Source organism: Carassius auratus, chromosome 32 (genome assembly GCF_003368295.1).
Source record: "Carassius auratus strain Wakin chromosome 32, ASM336829v1, whole genome shotgun sequence".
Taxonomy (NCBI): Eukaryota; Metazoa; Chordata; class Actinopteri; order Cypriniformes; family Cyprinidae; genus Carassius; species Carassius auratus.
The window spans coordinates 19450543-19470979 of record NC_039274.1 but is presented as its reverse complement, the minus strand read 5'-3'; the positions used below and the strand labels follow the sequence as shown (position 1 = coordinate 19470979).

Here is a 20437-nt window from a genome sequence, read left to right as displayed (position 1 = left end):
TGTCATTGATTGTGTGCCCTTAAAATTCATACTACTGTCGTCCGTCTGACTGCAAAATAAGAGAGAGGGTTTTTGCAATGTAGTGACAAAAATATGCATGTGTTTGACCGTGAAAACACAAAAGTAGCATCAAAATCTGTCAGATCAGAAGCTATTTAGCCATGTTTTCAGAGTGATGGACGTGGACTTTATCTTACGGCTCCTGGCCATGTCACATTTAACAAAGCTTATGTCTGACAAGCCTTGTTAGGGCTTGTCAGCACCTGCTGTTTTTTGCCAACAATGAATGAAGAGGAATTTTTTGTTCTTTTGGACCTAGACGTTGTAAACATATAGACCTGCCAGAGAACCAATATAATTTAGTTTGTATTGACACAGGCTGGTTTTCAATGGAGTTCAGATTTCTTCACTTATCTTTAGTGTTTGTGACCAGGACGTGCCCCTGTGTTGACCTTCTGAGTTGTTTAAATGAACCTGGGGTCCCATGCTGCATGTCCCCACTGGTCAGACATTCTCCAGGCCTGCCAGTTGAAAAGAAGTGCAACCCAGAATGCTTTGGGTTGTCTAGTCTATCCCATGCTTGGCTGGCTAAGTCTGAAAGCCAAACGCCTAAGGCATTTCATGTTTGCTATTTGTTGACCACAATGTGATATGATACTATTGACAGCTTCTCTGATTGCACAAATAGCTGGTTTTAAAGTTCAGAGAGCATGAGGGCATGCAATATCTTGTGGTCAATTTTTAGCAATTTCATCTTTAGTGTGAAAGGAAATGACTTTGTGATTCTGAAGGATATAAAAATCAAAAGAATAAGTCTGGAATGTCAAAAAATCCACTGGTCCAATCCAATTGTGTGTTTTTTTGTTTTCAGTTCAGGTCAGCTTCCATTTAGTTCTTTTTCATTTGAACTTTAAGTTTAACGTCATACCAGTTATTAAGGTATTTAAACTGTCTTGTAAAGAATGAATGTCCTGGAAAGAATGAATGTGCCTGCTCAACAGATTTGACTGCATTTTTTGGACGTTGACTGCAGAGATTTGTGGTGATCATATTAGCTGTCTTCTTCACTGCTGAAGAGCAGCTCGAGCAGAGTCAGCCAGTGCTGAGGCTGGTCTCATATTTCATCTCTCCAATTGGCTGCTTTTGTCTGAGTGAAGCAGGATACTGTGATCCATTTAAAGAAGCAGCAGCATTCATTGGTTAACATATTGTGGCTAATATCGTAATGGCATACTGGTGTACTGCTTATACTGAATACTGCTTTCTGTTTTATTTTTTTTAAGTAGTATTTCAAACTTTTTATACAGTGACAAATGCTTTAGTATAGTGCTTTATCAAATGACCTTATTACATTGACTGTTTTAATTCCATCTCAGAAATGTAAAAGCTTATGCAATGGTCCCATTTTGTGGTTAAAAACTGATCTAATAATGGGTCAAGAAAGACATTTTAAAGAGAAATTAAAATTGTGATTGCTTAGTATTCCTTTGTCACGTTGGAAGTTTAAAGTCAAGAAAGATTCTATTCTGGGCGAAGGCTGAAATCACAATGTGATGTAGACGTTGTCCATTTCTGATTATGCAACATGAAATTATTATTTTTTAATGTCTTACCAAATGTATTTTGCCTTGTTTGGTGCATCATTTGTCAGTTTTTAACTCTGCCTGACCGACTGCATGGGTGGGGGAAATAATATAATATTTCAGCTCAGTCAGAAACAATTACATCTAGATTTAGCCCCATCCTATATTTTTATTTTCTTGCTAATAAATGTTATAGTTCAAAATAAATAATAATATAATAATAATAATAAAATAAATACATAAATGCCTTTATTAAATTATTTACGTATTAAATAAATAACGGAACAAATACATACATACCAGTGATGCGCGGGTTGATCCAAAATGAGCGGGTGCCTGCGGTCACCCGCGGTTGCCCGCGGTTACGAGTCATCCAAAAATATTTTTAATGATATTCGGGTCGCGGTCGGTCGGGTCGTTTGAAATATAGATGCCAATTATACCTTTGTAATTAATATAGTACTAGACACAATTTTGAAATACATAGGCCTACACTTTATTGGCTGAATAACTGGCGCGAAGATGACGCACGAGCTCAGTCTGCACGTAGAGATGAAAGCGGCACGAGAAAAGGTGAAGACCTGTTTTTGGTAAAACATGATTTTAAAGACTTCATTAAGTGTTGTTTTATAGAAAACTCTTTTTAACCCTCTGTAGTCGATTAACGCATATAGGCGTTATGAGTCATTTTCTCCTGATAACTACGAAAAGAACTTAAATTACACTTTCATTTTTTGATCGTACAGTTAAGAGTAATACATCAATCGAATCTGTAAAGGGTCTACTTTTTTTGAATACAGACATAATAACAACAGAACTTTGCGCACTTAAAAAATAAAGATAACAAACAAGGTGTGCTGTCTTCGCTGATCGTCATGTACAAACACGTCATTAAAATGAACTGTAACTCCGTGAATACTCAACGAAGAGACATGAGATATATACAGGCCCGTCGTCAAGGGGGGGCATTGGGGGGCAGTGCCCCCCCAAATGACTTTTAGTGCCCCCCTAAACGTAACGCACAGAACAATTAACCAAAATTGCATTACTGTGCATTCACACCGCCGGTGTTCTGTCGATTTGTCCTACGCTGTCAGATTTTCCTACCTCCCACCAAAACAGTGGGTAGTACAATTCCACAACGAAAATTCTACTGTAACGTTATGGTTTAATAATGTCTACACCTATCACAACCCTAATCATACCCTTACAGAACTGCAAATACAGTAATTATGTGTTATATTCGCGGTTGTAGCTAAAATGGATACAGTTACAGGAAACCAACAATAAATATTTTCTACCAATTAGATTGCGTTTTTATTAAAGTCTACAGCTACCCCAGCCCTAAACCTACCCTTACAGTAATGCAGATACATTAAATATCGTTGTTTAGCATGAGACAAAGGACGCGATATTGATGTGCGCGTGCGCAGTAAACCCGCGTAGGAAAATCTGACAGGGTAGGATAAAATGTCAGGACACCGGCGTCGAGAGCGTCAAAGTGGCCGGAAGTCATTCATTTTCAATGTAAACCAGTGGCGAGGAGCAGCGAGGCGCGACTTGGCCGCTGAGAGCGTCGAGCAGAGTTTAAATCAAGGCAACTTTATGGTAATGAGCTATGACGCGGTTGGGCAGCAATCAATCGGAACGTAAAAGTCATCCGCTTGAGAGGATTCCAGAGGACGCAGCTCCGATCACATTAGTTCCCAAGCAAAATAGAGGACAGGTTGATTATTGGTGTTTCGCGTTTGCAGTAATCTATGATGTGTCCCTGTTTGCGTACAGGGACATAAGAAAATAATTCAAAGTGATACGTGGACCAAGGTGTCTGAGATCGTTCATTTTAAGTAAAGGATCTTAAAATTTCGTCCACAACAACATTTAATGAGATCAACTTTTAACGTTAACCTCCTTGTGGTTAATCTGCATAAGATCAACAAGTCTGTTCGCTTTGCGGCCACTATTAATACAAAATAAGAATTCGGTCTACGTGACTACGTCAGAGCATCTGAGCGCTCACGAATCTTTCTGCAGCGTCGTGAACAGAACAGCAAGGGCGATTTTTCACGCTCCCGACGCCGCCGGCGTGAACGCACAGCTAGACGCTTAACAGTGAATGGTATTGGTTTAGATCATTGCTCTAATAACGATGTTTCAGCAGAACTTGGCTCACATGAACAGTAATCACTACAACGGTAACAGTAGAAATGCATAACACATTACCTTCAGAAATGATTCAGAAGATTCATTATTCAACGCATTATTACACAGAACATAATTTTAAATATAATTATATTCATAAATGACTGTTAAAACATCCCAAAACAGCACCAAAACCTTGCAAAGACCTACCTCATTAATTATTCAAATACAACAGCCAATGGCAAGTCTCCAGCAGCAGACCTTTCAATATGTTATTTTTGTGTTAGTAGTTTTATTAATTCAAATTACAATATGCAGTTTGTGTGTAAGTATATGTATATGTATATGTATATGTATATATAAATCATGCAATTCATTTAGTTAAGCATACAGTATTGTATTGTTTATACGCAATTCCTTTGCGCAGCTGAGCTGCGCGTTGCATGCGATCTCAGAATAAATTTTTGGCGGTTTTGGAAATGTTAAGAGACAATAAACAGAGACGTTGAGATCAAACGGTGAAGTATTTTATTTGAATAATTGAAAAAACAAGATTATTGTGGTCTATTTTAGTTATAGCCTAATATGGGTTTATGTTATGGTCCGTCTCAGATCATTAAAAAAAGTGTGCCCCCCTATGAAAATTAAATGCCCCCCCATTTGGTTTGTTCTGGCGACGGCCCTGGATATATATCTATAGAAAGCTTGACATGTCTGCTTTTAAACTAAACAAGTGCTGCCAAAACAGATATGCTGTGATAAAGTAATCCATATGAAAACAACGCGATGTCTAGTTTTTCACGTCTCCCTTCATTATATTTACTGTGACCACGCCCCCGCGCTGAACGCTCTATTCAGATTCAAACTGAAGCGCGCGGCTTGAATACACCAATAACAGAAGAAAAAGCAGCGAGACTGTTCAAGTTTTTTTATTTTACTGTTTGCTTCGCGATGAGAGCAATAAGACATAATGAACCCCGAAAAGATGTGATGTGGTTGAGGATTTGAGAAATGGATTTCCTCAGAAAAAAAGGATGAAGTGCTTTATTCAGCAGAGATCATTAACATGAGTAAGTCTCTTTTTATTTATGTGTATACTTGTAGTACTAGTTTTCTATGGAGCCAGAAGAGTCTCAATAAAGATAAATGCACACACTACATTCACATATGCACACACAGGATTCATAGATGCACACACATGATTCATAAATACACACACAAGATGCACAAATGCACACACAAAATTTAAAAAGCACAGAAGATTCACAAATGCATACAAAATTCATAAATGCACACAAAAATCAGAAATACACACACAATTCAGAAATGCAAACAACATTTACAAATGCACTCAAGATTCACAAATGCACAGGACAAGATTCACAAATGCACAGGACAAGATTCAGAAATGTATTTCTGATGCACACACACATATATCTTGATTCACAAACTGCTTGCGGTCTGTGAACTTCACTGCATTTGTGTGTGAATTTTGAGACTCCCCTGACTTGGCTCAACACACAAATGCTTTTTTTTTAAACAGGGAATGATCAGCAACCAATCAGATATCTCCCTTCTTTTAGCCAATCACAAGAATGCACCCCATGTGGGGGGATTGTTTACTTATAAGCCAATCACATGAACTTGTTCACACAGCAATTGTATTAAATTGTATGAAAATACAGATGTTTAGATTACAATTCAGGTTTATTTTTTATTATTTTTTACTAAATATAAATTAAAAAATGTCTCAATACATATAGCCCAGTGACTGCAGAAAAAAAGTTAACCATGGATTCATAAATTTGCAATAGGCAATTATTTCATTTTATTGAAATATTTTAATGAAAGTAAAAAAAAAAATGTTTAAACCTTTTTGAATATTTAAATATATCTAAATATTCTTTTGGATGCAATATAGAAGTCACTTTAATTATAATATTCAGTCCCTACATGAAGAGAGAGTCAGTGGTCCACTGCGAGAGGAAAGTGGCTCTCTGCCTGCGAAAAGTGGGTCTCCGGCTGTCGTTCGCTTAGGAAAGTGAGTTGATCGCTGCGTGAGGAAAGTGAATCGTTCGCTCAACTTCACTGCTTGAGGAAAGTGAATCGTTCGCTGAGGAAAGTGAGTCGCTCGCTGGGTGAGGAAAGTGAGTCGTTCGCTGCGTGACTCGTGAGGAAAGTGAGTCGCTCGCTGGGTGAGGAAAGTGAGTCGTTCGCTGCGTGACTCGTGAGGAAAGTGAGTCGTTCGCTGCGCAAAGTGGGTCGCTAGCTGCGCAAAGTGAGTCACTGGCTGTGTGAGGTAAGTGAGTCGTTCGCTGAGGAAAGTGAGTCTTTCGCTGCGTGAGGAAAGTGAGTCGTTCGCTGATTGGCTTATAAGTAAACAATCCCCCACCTGGGGTGCATTCTTGTGATTGGCTAAAACAAGGGAGATATCTGATTGGTTGCAGATCATTCCCTGTTTAAAAAAAGGCATTTGTGTGTCGAGCCAAGTCAAGGGAGTCTCAAAATTCACACACAAAAGCAGTGAAGTTCACAGACCGCAAGCAGTTTGTAAATCAAGATGTATGTGTGTGTGCATCAGAAATACATTTCTGAATCTTGTCCTGTGCATTTGTGAATCTTGAGCGCATTTGTAAATGTTGTTTGCATTTCTAAATTGTGTGTGTATTTCTGAATTTTGTGTGCATTTCTGAATTTTGTATGCATTTGTGAATCTTCTGTGCTTCTTAAATTTTGTGTGTGCATTTGTGAATTTTGTGTGCATTTGTGTATCCTGTGTGTGTATTTATGAATTATGTGAGTGCATGTATGAATCCTATGTGTGCATATGTGACTGTAGTGTGTGCATTTATCTTTATTGAGACTCTTCTGGCTCCATAGTTTTCACATAACCTGTAAACATTTTACTAGTTAGACTTTTTCCAAAATATAATTCCTGACTAAATGTATAATCAAGTGAAACATTATGAAGTTTCAGTAACAATATATAATACTATACCATTCAAAAGCTTGTTGTAAATAATATAAATGTAACAAATAAATGACTGTAACAAATTTAATAATGCTGTTCTTTCAATTTATCCCCCCTAATAAACCTGAAAAAATATTTTCAGCTCTTTTCAACATTAATTATAATAATAATAATGATAATGATGATAATAATAACAATAAATGTTTTTTTTTTTTTTTTTTGTAGAAAATCAGATTGTTAAGATAAAGATTTTCGTTTTCTATAAATTGTATCTTAATTTTGATCAATGTTTTATCAATCAGTTGCCCGTAATTTTATAAATAAGAAGCAAATATATAACAGACAATGTAATGAGGCGCCGGCAGGATCACTTGCATGTGACCTGGAGGGCGCCGAAACTCAGCGTGTGCCTAACAGATTTGAGAAATATAAGGCTATCTATTACAGAAAGCTTGAAATGTCTACTTTTAAACGAAAATATTAAAACCAAAATAAATAGGCTACTCTCTGATTATGTAGGCTAATCCATAATGTGCATTTCTCTCTGGCGTTGTCAACTTAATCTTTGCAGCGACACAGAAAACACCAGTTTATTATTACTAAACAATTAAATGTATCCTTGCATATTTTGGAACCAGCAGGCCATTCTGGGTCGAGCGAGACCCCACGGAATGAGCGAACGGAGCGTAATATATGGAGAAATGCGCAAACCCGAAGCTCATGTCTGCTGAACAGAAACATAAAAATAGACATAGCCAGACTAGACTATTTTAGAACAAATTATGAGCTTATTGACGATTTTTTTAAATAATTCTTGACAAAAATAGAATATATTAAGGATTTTGTTTTAGTTTTTTTTTTTTTTTTTTTTTTTTTTTTTTGCCTAGTTCCTACGTCTATGGCCCAATGACGATATGATGAGCATTTACTACATATTAAAAATGCGGGTCAGGAAGCGGGTCGGGTACAATATTTTTTTTTCCTTTTTTTGCGGTCCGAGTTGCGGGCGGTTAGTTGAAAATGTCGGTCGGGTGCGGGTTATTAATACATTGACCCGCGCATCACTGATACATACATAAATGTATAATTTATTCTAAAAATACAAATATAAAAAAAATAAATGTATTATTATATAAAATGCTAATATAAAATATTTAGGAACTTTGAAACTGAATTTTATGTGTTTATATTCTGTTAAGTTTTTAGATGGTGGTGTGGTACAAGAGCCCAATTCACTTGAAACTCGAAACATTTCAGCTGAGTTTGGGCTTGTTAGGGAGCTGCATTGCAGGAGATGGAGCAAGGAACTTAGAGACGAGAACTATCAAGGTCATGAAGTTTGGCTTTTCATTTACACATATTGGTGACTGCTAACAGGTTTTTCTTCATGTTCAGATGCGGGATTGATCTTGAGAGATTGAAAATATTGATTTAACCCTCTTTCTTGCTCCGAACATGCACTCGCTTGGAGGTGCCAGCCGACAGTGTGTTCACACATCCGTGGGGCTGGAGGTGGAGTTGTCCCACACCTCTGGGGAGCCCTGATGATGGCGACCGACTCTAGCATATCAGTCCACTTTCAATCCATCCATCTCCACCGCTCTCTCCATCCTAACCCCCACAGCCAGGCCTGCCTCAGCAGTAATATATGTGATGATGTGCTCACAACCTCCTAATTGATAGAGTGATTCAGTGGAGGACTTGCTGTAATAATTGGTCCTATGGGAGCACGAGCAGACCCTGGGAGGGAGGGTGTTTCTCTGCCTGCTGGGAAACACAGAGGAATGAACTGAGGAAAGATGCCCAGGCCTCCTCTTCCTCCTTACCTGCCATGAGGATTTACGAGGGGTCATCAAGCGTAATCCTTTCTGTCTCAGTGAAGCCTTGAGGTTGCGACCCACAGCTTTCTGCCGGTGGCTTGTCTGTTCCTGTAATGGATGCCCATTGTTAATCCTTCCGCGGTTTTCTGAATCGTGACCTAAAGCCCCGACCAGAGCTTTTAGACTTCTCACAGGTCAACAGAAGTTATCTATCGATCTCATTTAGTGTTCATACACTTTAAATTGATTTTTAAAGAGGTATTTATTATATTTAAAGACAGTGTTATGAGGAATTAATTGATTGGATGTCTAGTCGATGTACTTATGATAAGACTGATCATCTATTAGTCAGCGTTAAATTCTGCATTACCAAATTCTATTCTTAAGTCATACTCACCGATTTCTGGTGAACTTTGACCTGGTGATCACTTTTGTGAATGAATTGCCATTTTGAACTGGTTCTTTGTAATAACATTGTTGTTGGATCATACTACTCAATTTTTGTGAGATCTTTTTGAGAGGGAAAGTAAAATGTTGGGATATTGTTGTTCATATGTGTGTGTGTGTGTGTACATATATATTGTGACGAGTGCTGAAACATCTGCTGTTTAAACAGCTTACAGCCATAGGATAGTATATGCTTTTTTTGTCATTTGTCATAAACTCTCAGAGACTTCTTTTGTTAATTTGACCATTAATAGATTGTGATAACTATATACTCTCACCTAAAAGATTATTAGGAACACCAGTTCAATTTCTCAAAAATGCAATTATCTAAACAACCAATTACATGGCAGTTGCTTCAATGCATTTAGGGGTGTGGTCAAGACAATACCCTGAACGCCAAAATGAATGTCAAAATGGGAAAGAAAGGTGATTTAAGCAATTTTTTAGCGTGGCATTTCACAATCTGCTCAGTTACTGCGATTTTCACGCACAACCATTTCTAGGGTTTACAAAGAATGGTGTGAAAAGGGAAAAACATCCAGTATGCAGCAGTCCTGTGGGCGAAAATGACTTGTTGATGCTAGAGGTCAGAGGAAAATGGGCCGACTGATTCAAGCTGATAGAAGAGCAACTTTGAAATAACCACTCGTTACAACAGAGGTATGCAGCAAAGCATTTGTGAAGCCACAACACACACAACCTTGAGGCGGATGGGCTACAACAGCAGAAAACCCACCGGGTACCACTCATCTCCACTACAAATAGGAAAAAGAGGCTACAATTTGCACAAGCTCACCAAAATTGGACAGTTGAAGACTGGAAAAATGTTGCCTGGTCTGATGAGTCTCGATTTCTGTTGAGACATTTGGATGGTAGAGTCAGAATTTGGCGTAAACAGAATGAGAACATGGATCCATCATGGCTTGTTACCACTGTGCAGGCTGGTGGTGGTGGTGTAATGGTGTGGGGGATGTTTTCATGGCACACTTAGACGCCTTAGTGCCAATTGGGCATTGTTTTAATGCCACGGCCTACCTGAGCATTGTTTCTGACCATGTCCATCCCTTTATGACCACCATGTACCCATCGTCTGATGGCTACTTCCAGCAGGATAATGCACCACAAAGCTCGAATCATTTCAGATTGGTTTCTTGAACATGACAATGAGTTCACTGTATTAAAATGGCCCCCACAGTCACAAGATCTCAACCCAATAGAGCATCTTTGGGATGTGGTGGAACGGGAGCTTCGTGCCCTGGATGTGCATCCCACATATCCCATCAACTGCAAGATGCTATCCTATCAATATGGGCCAACATTTCTAAAGAATGCTTTCAGCACCTTGTTGAATCAATGCCACATAGAATTAAGGCAGTTCTGAAGGTGAAAGGGGGTCAAACACAGTATTAGTATGGTGTTCCTAATAATCCTTTAGGTGAGTGTAATTTCTCAGGTGTGCTCCAGTCTCTGGTAGTCCTTTGGATGGAAGTGATGGTCTATTACCAACGTATGCTTGTAGATCTTGATTACATACCAGATTCCCACTCACTTCAGACCAGCAATGCACTGCATGACAGTAATAGAGTGGGGGAATTTTCAGGCAGACGTAATAGCTGAATAAGAAACATGAAACATTTTTCAGGCATGCAGACCTATTTCTTTGTCCTTTGCAGACCACAGAAACAAGTGTGTCTATTGAATGCAGTCTTGTGTTACAGTCTACTGGGGATGCACACTAATCCATCATTATAAGCCATCACCCATGAGCTTCTGATAAGTGATTGGCTCAAACAGAAGCTGCTTTTGTACATTAAGGTTAAATGCTTTTAATGATTTTTATGTGTATTGAGAAATGGCTCATAAAATATAGGAGTATAGATATGAAAGCTGCGAGACAAAGCCAGAAATCCTTGGCTCAAGTGTGGATTGGAAATATATAAAAGCCTGTGAATATTAGATTTAATGAAAATCTTAAAGATTAAAGATGTACCATCAGTGTACCTATGTCCTATGAGATATATCCTGCATTATTGACAAAATGAATGCCTCCTTACAAGATGGGGTTAAATACTTCTCCAAAACTGTATTATTTGGTCCATTCAAAGAATTTCTCTGTATGTTTATGTTATATAATATTAGTGTATAAATAATTTTATATAACATTAGTTATATTTGTTGTTAAGTATTGTTTTTGAGCTCTAAAATATGTGCATAGGTCGGATATCAGAAGAAGTACTTCCATTTACCTGATACCCCTAAAACTAGCTTGCTTTTTTGCTTAAATGTGACTAGCAGGTACCTTCATGATGCTGAGAATCGTGTCCCAAAGAGGAAAAAAACACTATAATATCTATTAATTAAAAAAAAAAAAGTGCCAGGAGCTTTTAGAAGGTAGACCTTTGTACCTCATTTACCCCAAAAGGAAATATATGACAGCTTTTGTACCAATTTCTGAAAGTGTATAGACTAAAGCCTACTTTACTTGTTCACTTTCTGCTCTGGTTTGTGGATAGTGGTGCAGGTATAGTCCACATGATGCAATTTTCATCAGCAGCATAGTCCCCTAATTTTTTATGCATACCATTTGCGCACAGCTCCATTTCTCTGTGTGCATGGGCACCAGCGCAAGTGATCTGAGCAAAAAATAAGTTCTCTAGATGTCTCTCTTGGTCAATGGAGTATGTGTTGAAAAGTCTTGTGCACTTAATTTCTCTAAAGACATAGCTGAACGCAGAAAATTAAGCATACTTGGGTCTTCAGTGGTTCATTTGCTAAGGTGTTCACTGTGGTTGCTAGGTGGTTCATCAGTTGCCCAAGTCAAAGAGCCTTTAGGCAAATCTCTATGATATGTTGATCCTTAGTTCTGACAGTAGTCTTACGTTTAATCTAAGTATATTAGATTTTATAAGTTTTTAGAAAATAGTCTGTCGCCAAATTTTTATTATTTGTATAAGTGGTCCTGTCTTGGCAAACATCACTAATAAATGGACATGACATGAAGAAGCTTGTTTCTTGTTCCATTCTCTCATGAATGGGCTTTTTGAGTGTGGTTAAGTGGGGGATGCATAAATGTGTGTGATAGAGTGTGTGTGAGTGAGGTCTTGCCTTCTCAGCAGGTGGCAGATGGCACAGAAGACCCGTCCGAATGGCCCAAACCCAGACACGTGCACACACACACTCATTAGGTCATGGGGCAAAGTGCATAATCTTGAACTCTAAGCTTGTTCAAGCCAAAGGATGGGTGAGAGGCTAGTGTTTTGTCCTTAAAAAGGCCAGGGCACCACTAAGTGCATGACAAATTTGGTCGACTTAAGGTGCTGAGACTTTATTTGGTTGTCCAAATTACCATTCAGTGAAAGGTGCTTAATATTTTGTCAGTGTGACCTTTGAAGAACATTTGATAAATCCTAAAATCTTACATTTCTTACGCACTTTTTGTGTAATTGAGGTAAAAAGTTCTTAATGAAACAATAATGCCAGTAGAGAAACATTTATCTTATGACCCTTCGTGTAAATGTAAGCCCCCTGATATAGGCAGCTGGTTTGCATGAGTGAGATGTTTATAAACAGTCTTCCTATACAGATTTCAATTGTTAGATTAAGGTTAGGTGCTTTCTCTTTTAAGATTTAGCACTTTCATCCTGATGGAAGTTCGAGTTCAGATATATTGTCACGTTTACTGATTTCACTTGAAGCAGAATATACAAGAACATTTTGTAATTTTCATTTTCAGTTGTGAATGTACTTAGTTGTTGAAGCAAGTCACAATCCTGAAAATCATTTTGCCTGGAAAAACTTTTGCACGAACCTCCTTTTTTGGTGCCTCACTTTGTGCACTAGAATCTAGTTCTGTGTCACCTGCTCAACTTCCAAGGCACAAATCTCTCTCTTTGTCTCCTGTCTATGTGGGTTCCCCTCTTAGCAAGCCGTGTTCCTTGAATGCTGTTGTTCTTGAGAGTAAAAGGCTTCCTGCCTGCCTCCCTTTGCCCTGCGCTGGCCCTTCCCCCAGCCCAGCCGAGCCAGGGACCCTTGGAGTGAATGCCTCCATATTGTTGGTTTAGTCTATTGTGATGCTAATGGAAGCCGGAGACCCTCGAGTCATCTATCACGCGTGACAGGGAAGCAGGGGCATTGTGTCTTGTACTGCACACAGGAGAAGGGCTGCTGTCTCCACAGGTCTCACCAGGAGAATATCAAACTCAAAGAATTCATGCTTTTGTGAAAGATAGTTCATAGTGACTGTGGAAGTGCTACTCAATAATTGCACTACCCCTAATTACGAGCAACCAAACATGTTCATCTTTATTAAAATGTACTCCACGAAAAACTCATACGCAATTCATTGCATTCAACATTAACATTTTGTCTTTGGGTATTTTGACTAGCAATTTATTTGATAACATTGCTCAGTCGGTTTGCATTTTTTGACCAGTTGATGAAAAAAAGTGGCTCATGAAAGTCATTTATTCAGAAGACGAACTTTATTGCACAAGTATGAAATCTCATATGAGGAATTTTAAGAATGATAAAACTTCATTTTTTTGTGCTGTGACAACTGACAGATTCAGGATGGGTTGAAGTACGCCTTTATGTCAGAAATCTCTCACTGCTTACTGGCTGTATGGCCACGCTCCAGCATCCAGTGACATCATAGTTGCCCAACCGGCCAGATGTGAGTGCGGTCAGGCCTGTGTTAAACAAATGTGGTATAACAGGAAATGAGTCCTTTAAAAAGCTCTGAGAAAAAAAAAAAAGTGATGTGTTTTTAGCAATCAAACAGCATAACCAAAGCCATTAAAAGGATTTAATATGCTATAACTATAAATGAGGACAATGTTTATGGCATGGGGTTTGAGCCGAGCTGCAGGATTTTGCTTTGATTAAATCATCTTTGCTATGACATGCTGGCAGGAAGGATGATGGGGCTTTATTTGCTTCACCCCCTCGGTGTGGAATCAATGGCAATTTTATGCTGTCTTTTTAAATGATATAACACACTCCTGCTGTAGAGGCTCTTTGGCTCCTGTGGAGTGCTATCTGTGAGGGGCTGGGAGGATGTTAATGGGTGGGCTGGTGTTGATGGTTTCATCACAGTTAGACCTGTAAGGAGGAGGACACAGCCACAAGTTGCAAGAAAAAAACAACTCATACCAGCTTAAGGTGGTCAGGCTCATTTTTGGGACTTGAAATCCTGGTTTGTTGCTGCTCCAAGGTGTTATACCAACTCGAACCAGCTCGATCAAGATTTTCACCAGGTCTAAAACAATCTTCTGTTTGTTCTTAAAAGCTGAATAATTCTAAATGAACTGTTATTTTGACAGAAAAATATAAACAAAGAATATTGTTTAAATGTAGCCCGTCGATACAGCGTGGCATGTAAGATTCGCTGTCTCTCTTTGCTTCTGTGAGAAACAGTGAAACTATCAGCAAAGAGTTGTGCACCTTCACACTAGAGTTTTGCGACGATGCGACGGCAGCCATATTGCGCCAGAACGCCCACCACACACCAGCTTACTGATGGAGAGGAGACAGAGTGATGAAGCCAATCAGCAGATATTGGGATTGTTGGGAGGCCATGATGGTCGGAGGCTCACAGAGTGAAATATATCTATTCTAAATTTAATTAGCCACACATACTGGTAAGTAAAATCTTGGAATTTATTAGCCAATGGCTAATGATAGACATTATTTAGTCACCCAGAGTGAAGATTTAGTCAAATATGCGAGTGGTTTACTCGCAATGTAGAGGGTTGCAGTACAAGGTGGTCAAGCAGGTTTTTGAAACAGAGTAGATGATTTATTGCTGTTCCAAGGTGGTCTACCAGCACTATCCAGATTGACCAGGGTGGTCTACCAGGATGAAAAAGGCCCACCAAAACACAGTACAGTTAATCAGTAATCTTGACCTGCTTGAACCTACCATAGGGCTCAGAGGATGCTAATGTAAGGGCTGATGAGGATGGATTCATAACTTCAAACTGTCAGGAGGAGGAGAAGGGAGCTGCTAAACATAGCAGCTGGTTTATTGCTGTCCATGGTGGTCTACCAGCTACTGTATAACCAGATGGTCTAAGATGTTCTACCAGTTGAAGTCCAGTTGATCAACCAGCTAATGACTATACAGGGCCATGCCAGGCCTATTGTACATGCTCTTACCTGGGTGGTCAAGCTGAATTTTAGGACATTATAACTGAATTTCCTATGTCCCTAGCCAGCTGCACTGACCAGCTTTATCAACTAGATCAGCTTGGACCTATGATTGTTCAGCAGGAATTTATATCAAGTATCAACATGGATCTTCACAAGCGACTATAAGATATTGAGTCTTGACACATTACTGGTGATTAGTAATTTGAAAGTCCACTGCTGCTAGGGTGTTTTGGCAAATCTGAGAAACAGCTATAAAACACAGAGAAAATGCTTGCTGTGCTGAGCCTTTTGAGAGCAGCCCAGTTGAGGCAATGAAACCTCATCCTAATTAAAAAGTGTGATGCAGCACAGTGAGGTGAGAGTTTATATGTGGTAAAGCGGGCTGCAGCGGGGGGTTGTGGGGGGAGTAGTGGCCAATGCAGCAGCTGTGTAAACCTCCTCAGTTCAAGGAGGCGATGCAGGAACCAAGGAATGGACGGATGTAAGAAGACGGTGAACTCTTGTTCCAGGACTGTTAATTGCTCTCTGGCTTAGCCAATGTCCAGCTACAGTCTTTGGCTCCAGACTGCGAAATTATCGAAGACACACCCTATTCAATGGCCAGAGTCTGTCGGTGCATATCTGTGAAGTCTGAGCAGGGGAGGACGAGTTAGTGTCTAAATCGAGGTGGGAGTGCTGACAGCTCTCAGTAGGAAACGGGGAGGCAATCCGCTCCTCTTTCCTCTGAGGGAGTTGGTGCAAAGGGTGGAGATGCATTGCTAATTGAATGAAGAGTCAGATGGGGGACAATCCAAGAAAGAGGGGTGCCGGCAGGCCCCACTGAGTGGCTTCTGCTGTTTTAGGAGCTATTGATATGGTCTCTGGTGTCTTTGAAATTAAGGGAAGCCTTTTCCTACTCAAGAGAACGGATTTCTTCTTTGCCCGATGCTCTGCTATTTAAGCAGGACCATAAATACCTAATCCTTTCCCTGCTGTTTTGACTGACAACTGGAGAACTCTTGCAAGAGTTCACATCCTCCCCGATTCCCACCCACTGCTCTGCCATCCTTCTCATGTTCACCATATTGCAAAATGAATATATTCGCCATGAATATCCACCACAAACGAGACTTTAAATTAAATTGGTGCATTCCAACCTGTTCACACAAAGTGAATAATTTCTTCATTATTTGTATTATTATTATTATTATTCATAAATATTCTTATTGACTTGACTCATTAATCCAATATATGACAAAACAATCATGATTGAATTTTTGGGTAGTGCATATGAGATTCTGTAACCTGAACTGTTAATATTTTAATTTAATATCTGAATATGAATTTACAGGGCACCTGGTCACACTCTTTTAGAATAAAACCGGAACACATATTACTTTAAAAAGTATTTTCTCTTATTATTGTCATTGGGGCGAAGCTTTTTTCCTGGGGTTTCAAGACCTCCAGTGTGTCATTACCCTCTTTTTTGACTTTGCCAACCTTGTTTTGCACTGCAAACACAGGGAAGAAAGTCCCGCTGAGCAAGGTTTTTTTCCAAGGCGGTGAAAATAATGAATTATTCAGCAGTAAGCATGCTTACAGCTGGCCGTTTGTGAGCTTTGATCTAGGAATCAGGCTTCTGCATGAATGCCCTTATTGTCATGTTATGTGTACACAGTGTGTGAATTATTGAAAGTGGCGAGACCTTGGCTTCATCTGGGAGAGATTACAGTGTTGGCACGCTGGGGAGGTGGGCTAGGACTGAAAATCCCCAGATGCTATTTATTTGTCCTGGAGGTCACATGATCTCCCACCGTTGTTATAGCCTTATCAGAATGGCCTATGTGAAGAAAGAGAGCTGTCCCTCTATTCAGCCTGCACATGTATCAAGCACACATATTGGAATCATATGCTCATTAGCCTCAGGCTGTGTTTGGGAGGGCTACCAATTGTTAGTACAAGGTCTTCGTAGAAGGAGTTTGTACTGTACTGTTTCATTTAGACATCTCAATATTGCCACATGTGTACGAGTTTGTGGGTATTTCCAGAATTTGGTCTACCTAGGATTCAGTCTCCAGTTGGGGCTTTTCAGAGACACTTGCTGATGACCACATAGTTAAAGGCATTGAATGAAAATTCACCCTATCTATTTTCTGTTATGTTATAGTTGTTATAGATGTTATAAATCTTATAAAGAGCGCAGGTCTTCTCCAATCATTTAACTAATCTACTTGAACTTGCTCCAGCAAACCCATGCTTATCTTCCTACACTTTTGAGTGCAACGCCCACATAACCAAATCCAGTTAACAACAGATGAATAGAACTAAATAAAATTTTATTTTTGGATGATATGTTACACTCGGATGCAGATCACAGTAGAAGAACTTTTATACAAATTATGTTCAGCACTGATTTTTTTGGGCGTGTTTGCATCATTACCTCATTTGCATAATTTGTTCAAGTGCTAAAACGTACACAGGACATGAAAAGAAAACTAGCAACAGCAGGTGCATTTCATTCTTTATTATTCCTCTTGGTTTTAAAGCTCATGAGGATTTTGCTGACAGAAAGGAAAATGACTGGTACGTAAGAGAGAGGAGGTGAGTGAGAAAGAGATTCCCTTTCACACGACAGGTGTGCCTTATAGCAGAAGCTCAGGAGATTACCCATCCCACCTGAACACAGCGAGCCCAGCGCACAGCAGGTGGATGATGGGCCTTTGCCATCTCAGTGTGTGCTTGTTTCACAAACAACAGACCTCAGCCCAGACACGGCCACGGCCAGTCACCCCACTCCTCACCCAGAACACATCTGCTGCCGTTCCTCCCTCACAAATCTTCCTTTACTTTTAATGTGTGATTTGTTAGGTGTTTAGATGGGAATTTAAATATCAAGTCTTGCTGAGTTCAAGTCATTTCTTTTTAAATAAGCAGTATTTGTTGCCAAAGATTTAAAAAATTTGTAATTTTTAAATTTTTTAAATAAGGTCTATACTAATAAAGGCTAATTTATGTTGGTGTAGGGAAAAGCAGAAACCCCAATGCAGATTTGATTGATTTATATAATATCAGGTTTAGCTTCTTAATATTTTTTGGAAACATTTTTCAGGATTCTTTGAGGAGTAGAAAGTTCAAAATAACAGCATTTATTTGAATTAAAATATTTTGTAGCATTAAAATGTTTTTGTTCTCACATTTGATAAATGTTAACGCATATCCCCCCCCCAAAAAAAATAAAAAATAAAATAAAATTTGAACAATTGAATGCTGGTATATCATGATTTCTGCATAAATATGAATGTTTCATATTGATACGGTTTCAAATGTTTTCACCTTTGATAATAATAAGAAATGTTTCTTAAGCAGTAAGCCAGAATATTAGAAACATGTGACACAGAAGACCGTAGTAATGATGCTGAAAATTAAACTTTGCATCACAGAAATAAATCACATTTTTAAATATATTACAACAGAAAACAATTTAAAATTGCAATACTATTTCACAATATCAGTGTCTTTACTGTATCCTGAGCACATTAATGCACCCTTGGTGAGCTTTGACAAGTACTACATTTTTAAGACTATACACTGTATTTGTATTGAAACTGGTTGAGTGATGGCAAATATGACATCTTTCTTTTGACCAACTTAATCTCTCAGTATTTTTTATATACATACATATGTACAACAAAACGACATGTGTTTCTATCTCATGTTTCTATTTAGTATTCTTTTTACTTTATGCTAATTATATTTTGCAGTAAATACAGTTTAATGTGGTTCCAATGTAAATTAGGTGGACACGTGGTAAATTGCAGCTACATCAATTCTGCGGCTGCTGTTTAAAAATCTAGTTTTATTAACAAAACAAAAATGATCAAAAAAACAAAAGCTCTGTGGCAACCGTTGCCTAAAGCTGGACACATAATTAGAGTGGCTCTTTACCTGTAATTTGCGTAATAGTTTTGGGGTGGCGGTATGTTATTAACACATGAAAAGGCTAAGCAGGGGTCATTGTGCCTAGCATTAGTAATTAGAGCAGTGCCGAGGGTGCAAGAATGTGTAGAGCTGCCATTAATTGGAGATCACTACAAAACCATGCTTTAATTATTATTTAGTGCGAACAGTAGTGTTTTAAATGAATAGGTATGGTTCCTATGCCATTACGTGCTTTAACCATATGAAAGACTGGATCTGGATTCTTTTCATAGCATGAGGCTTTGAAAATACTGGGATTAAATTAGATTTAATTGAAAGGCTGTAGAGTTGTTGGGCTATTTTAATGTAAATAGTCATGTTTGTTGATTCAATGGGGTTAGGATTGCTACATGTTACTAACATGGTGGGAACAACTGAGGCTATAGAAAGTTTGGCTCATGCATACAAACTCAAGGCCATGCATTCCTGCTTTGATTAGGTTAGTTAAATTGAAAGTATCCCATTTCCAAAGTTTTTACATTAACACATCTCATCTATTGTCTTTCCGTAGGTCGGAATGAGCTGATTGCCAGATACATTAAACTCAGAACTGGGAAGACAAGGACAAGGAAACAGGTAAGAGAATCCTTGTTCTTGCATGCATGCCAATGAACAGGAAGGCCAGTACTGTCCAATGCATCTGCTTTCCAAGCTTTTGCAGGAAGAAATCTTACAGCTCACACAATGACCAGCAGAAATAAAGACATACTCCCACTCAGGGCTGGGCGATATAAAGGAAAAATATTTATTACAGTGTTCTTGAATTTTTTTTTTTAATCATGTTCTTTACAAACTGCATATACTTTTACAGAAAAAAATAATATTATATATTTTGCTCAGTCATCTAAATTGCAATTTTTAAAATACATTATCTGCTCAGAATCCCTTTTTTCAATTCAAAGAAAAAAAAGGCTTTTCTTGTTTGCAAGTGCATATACAGTAATTGTAAGCTTATAAATTACAAAATGAATTATATATAATAATTCAATAACTTTATTATGACATTATATATATATATATATATATATATATATATATATATATATATATATATATATATATATATAAATATATATATATATATATATATATATATATATATGTGTGTGTGTGTGTGTGTGTGTGTGTGTGTGTGTGTTAATTGATATATAAAAATATATTATAAAAAAATATATAAAATTGACAGCTGAAGTGCTAAAAATGTCGTAATTCAGTCAGATCTACTGAATAGAAAGTATGTGTGCCCTGTAAAGCTTGACTGAAAAATGAATGGTTTGCTCGTGTATTTGGTTGTATAATAGAACACCTGTTCAGAAAAACCTAAAAGATGTGTTGGAAATAGAATAAATTAACAAGTGGGGCATCTT

General features: G+C 38.3%; 1 protein-coding gene across 6 annotated transcripts in view; it reads left to right on the top strand.

Annotated features, from left to right (window-relative positions):
- Nucleotides 1–20437, top strand: part of LOC113051768 (transcriptional enhancer factor TEF-1-like) — a 67835-nt gene that overhangs the window by 30499 nt on the left and 16899 nt on the right. For all 6 annotated transcript variants that reach the window (XM_026215827.1, XM_026215826.1, XM_026215825.1 and 3 more), the window contains exon 4: nucleotides 19582–19646. In XM_026215827.1, coding sequence (XP_026071612.1) covers nucleotides 19582–19646 — 65 coding nt within the window. The remainder of the gene's footprint in view (nucleotides 1–19581; nucleotides 19647–20437) is intronic.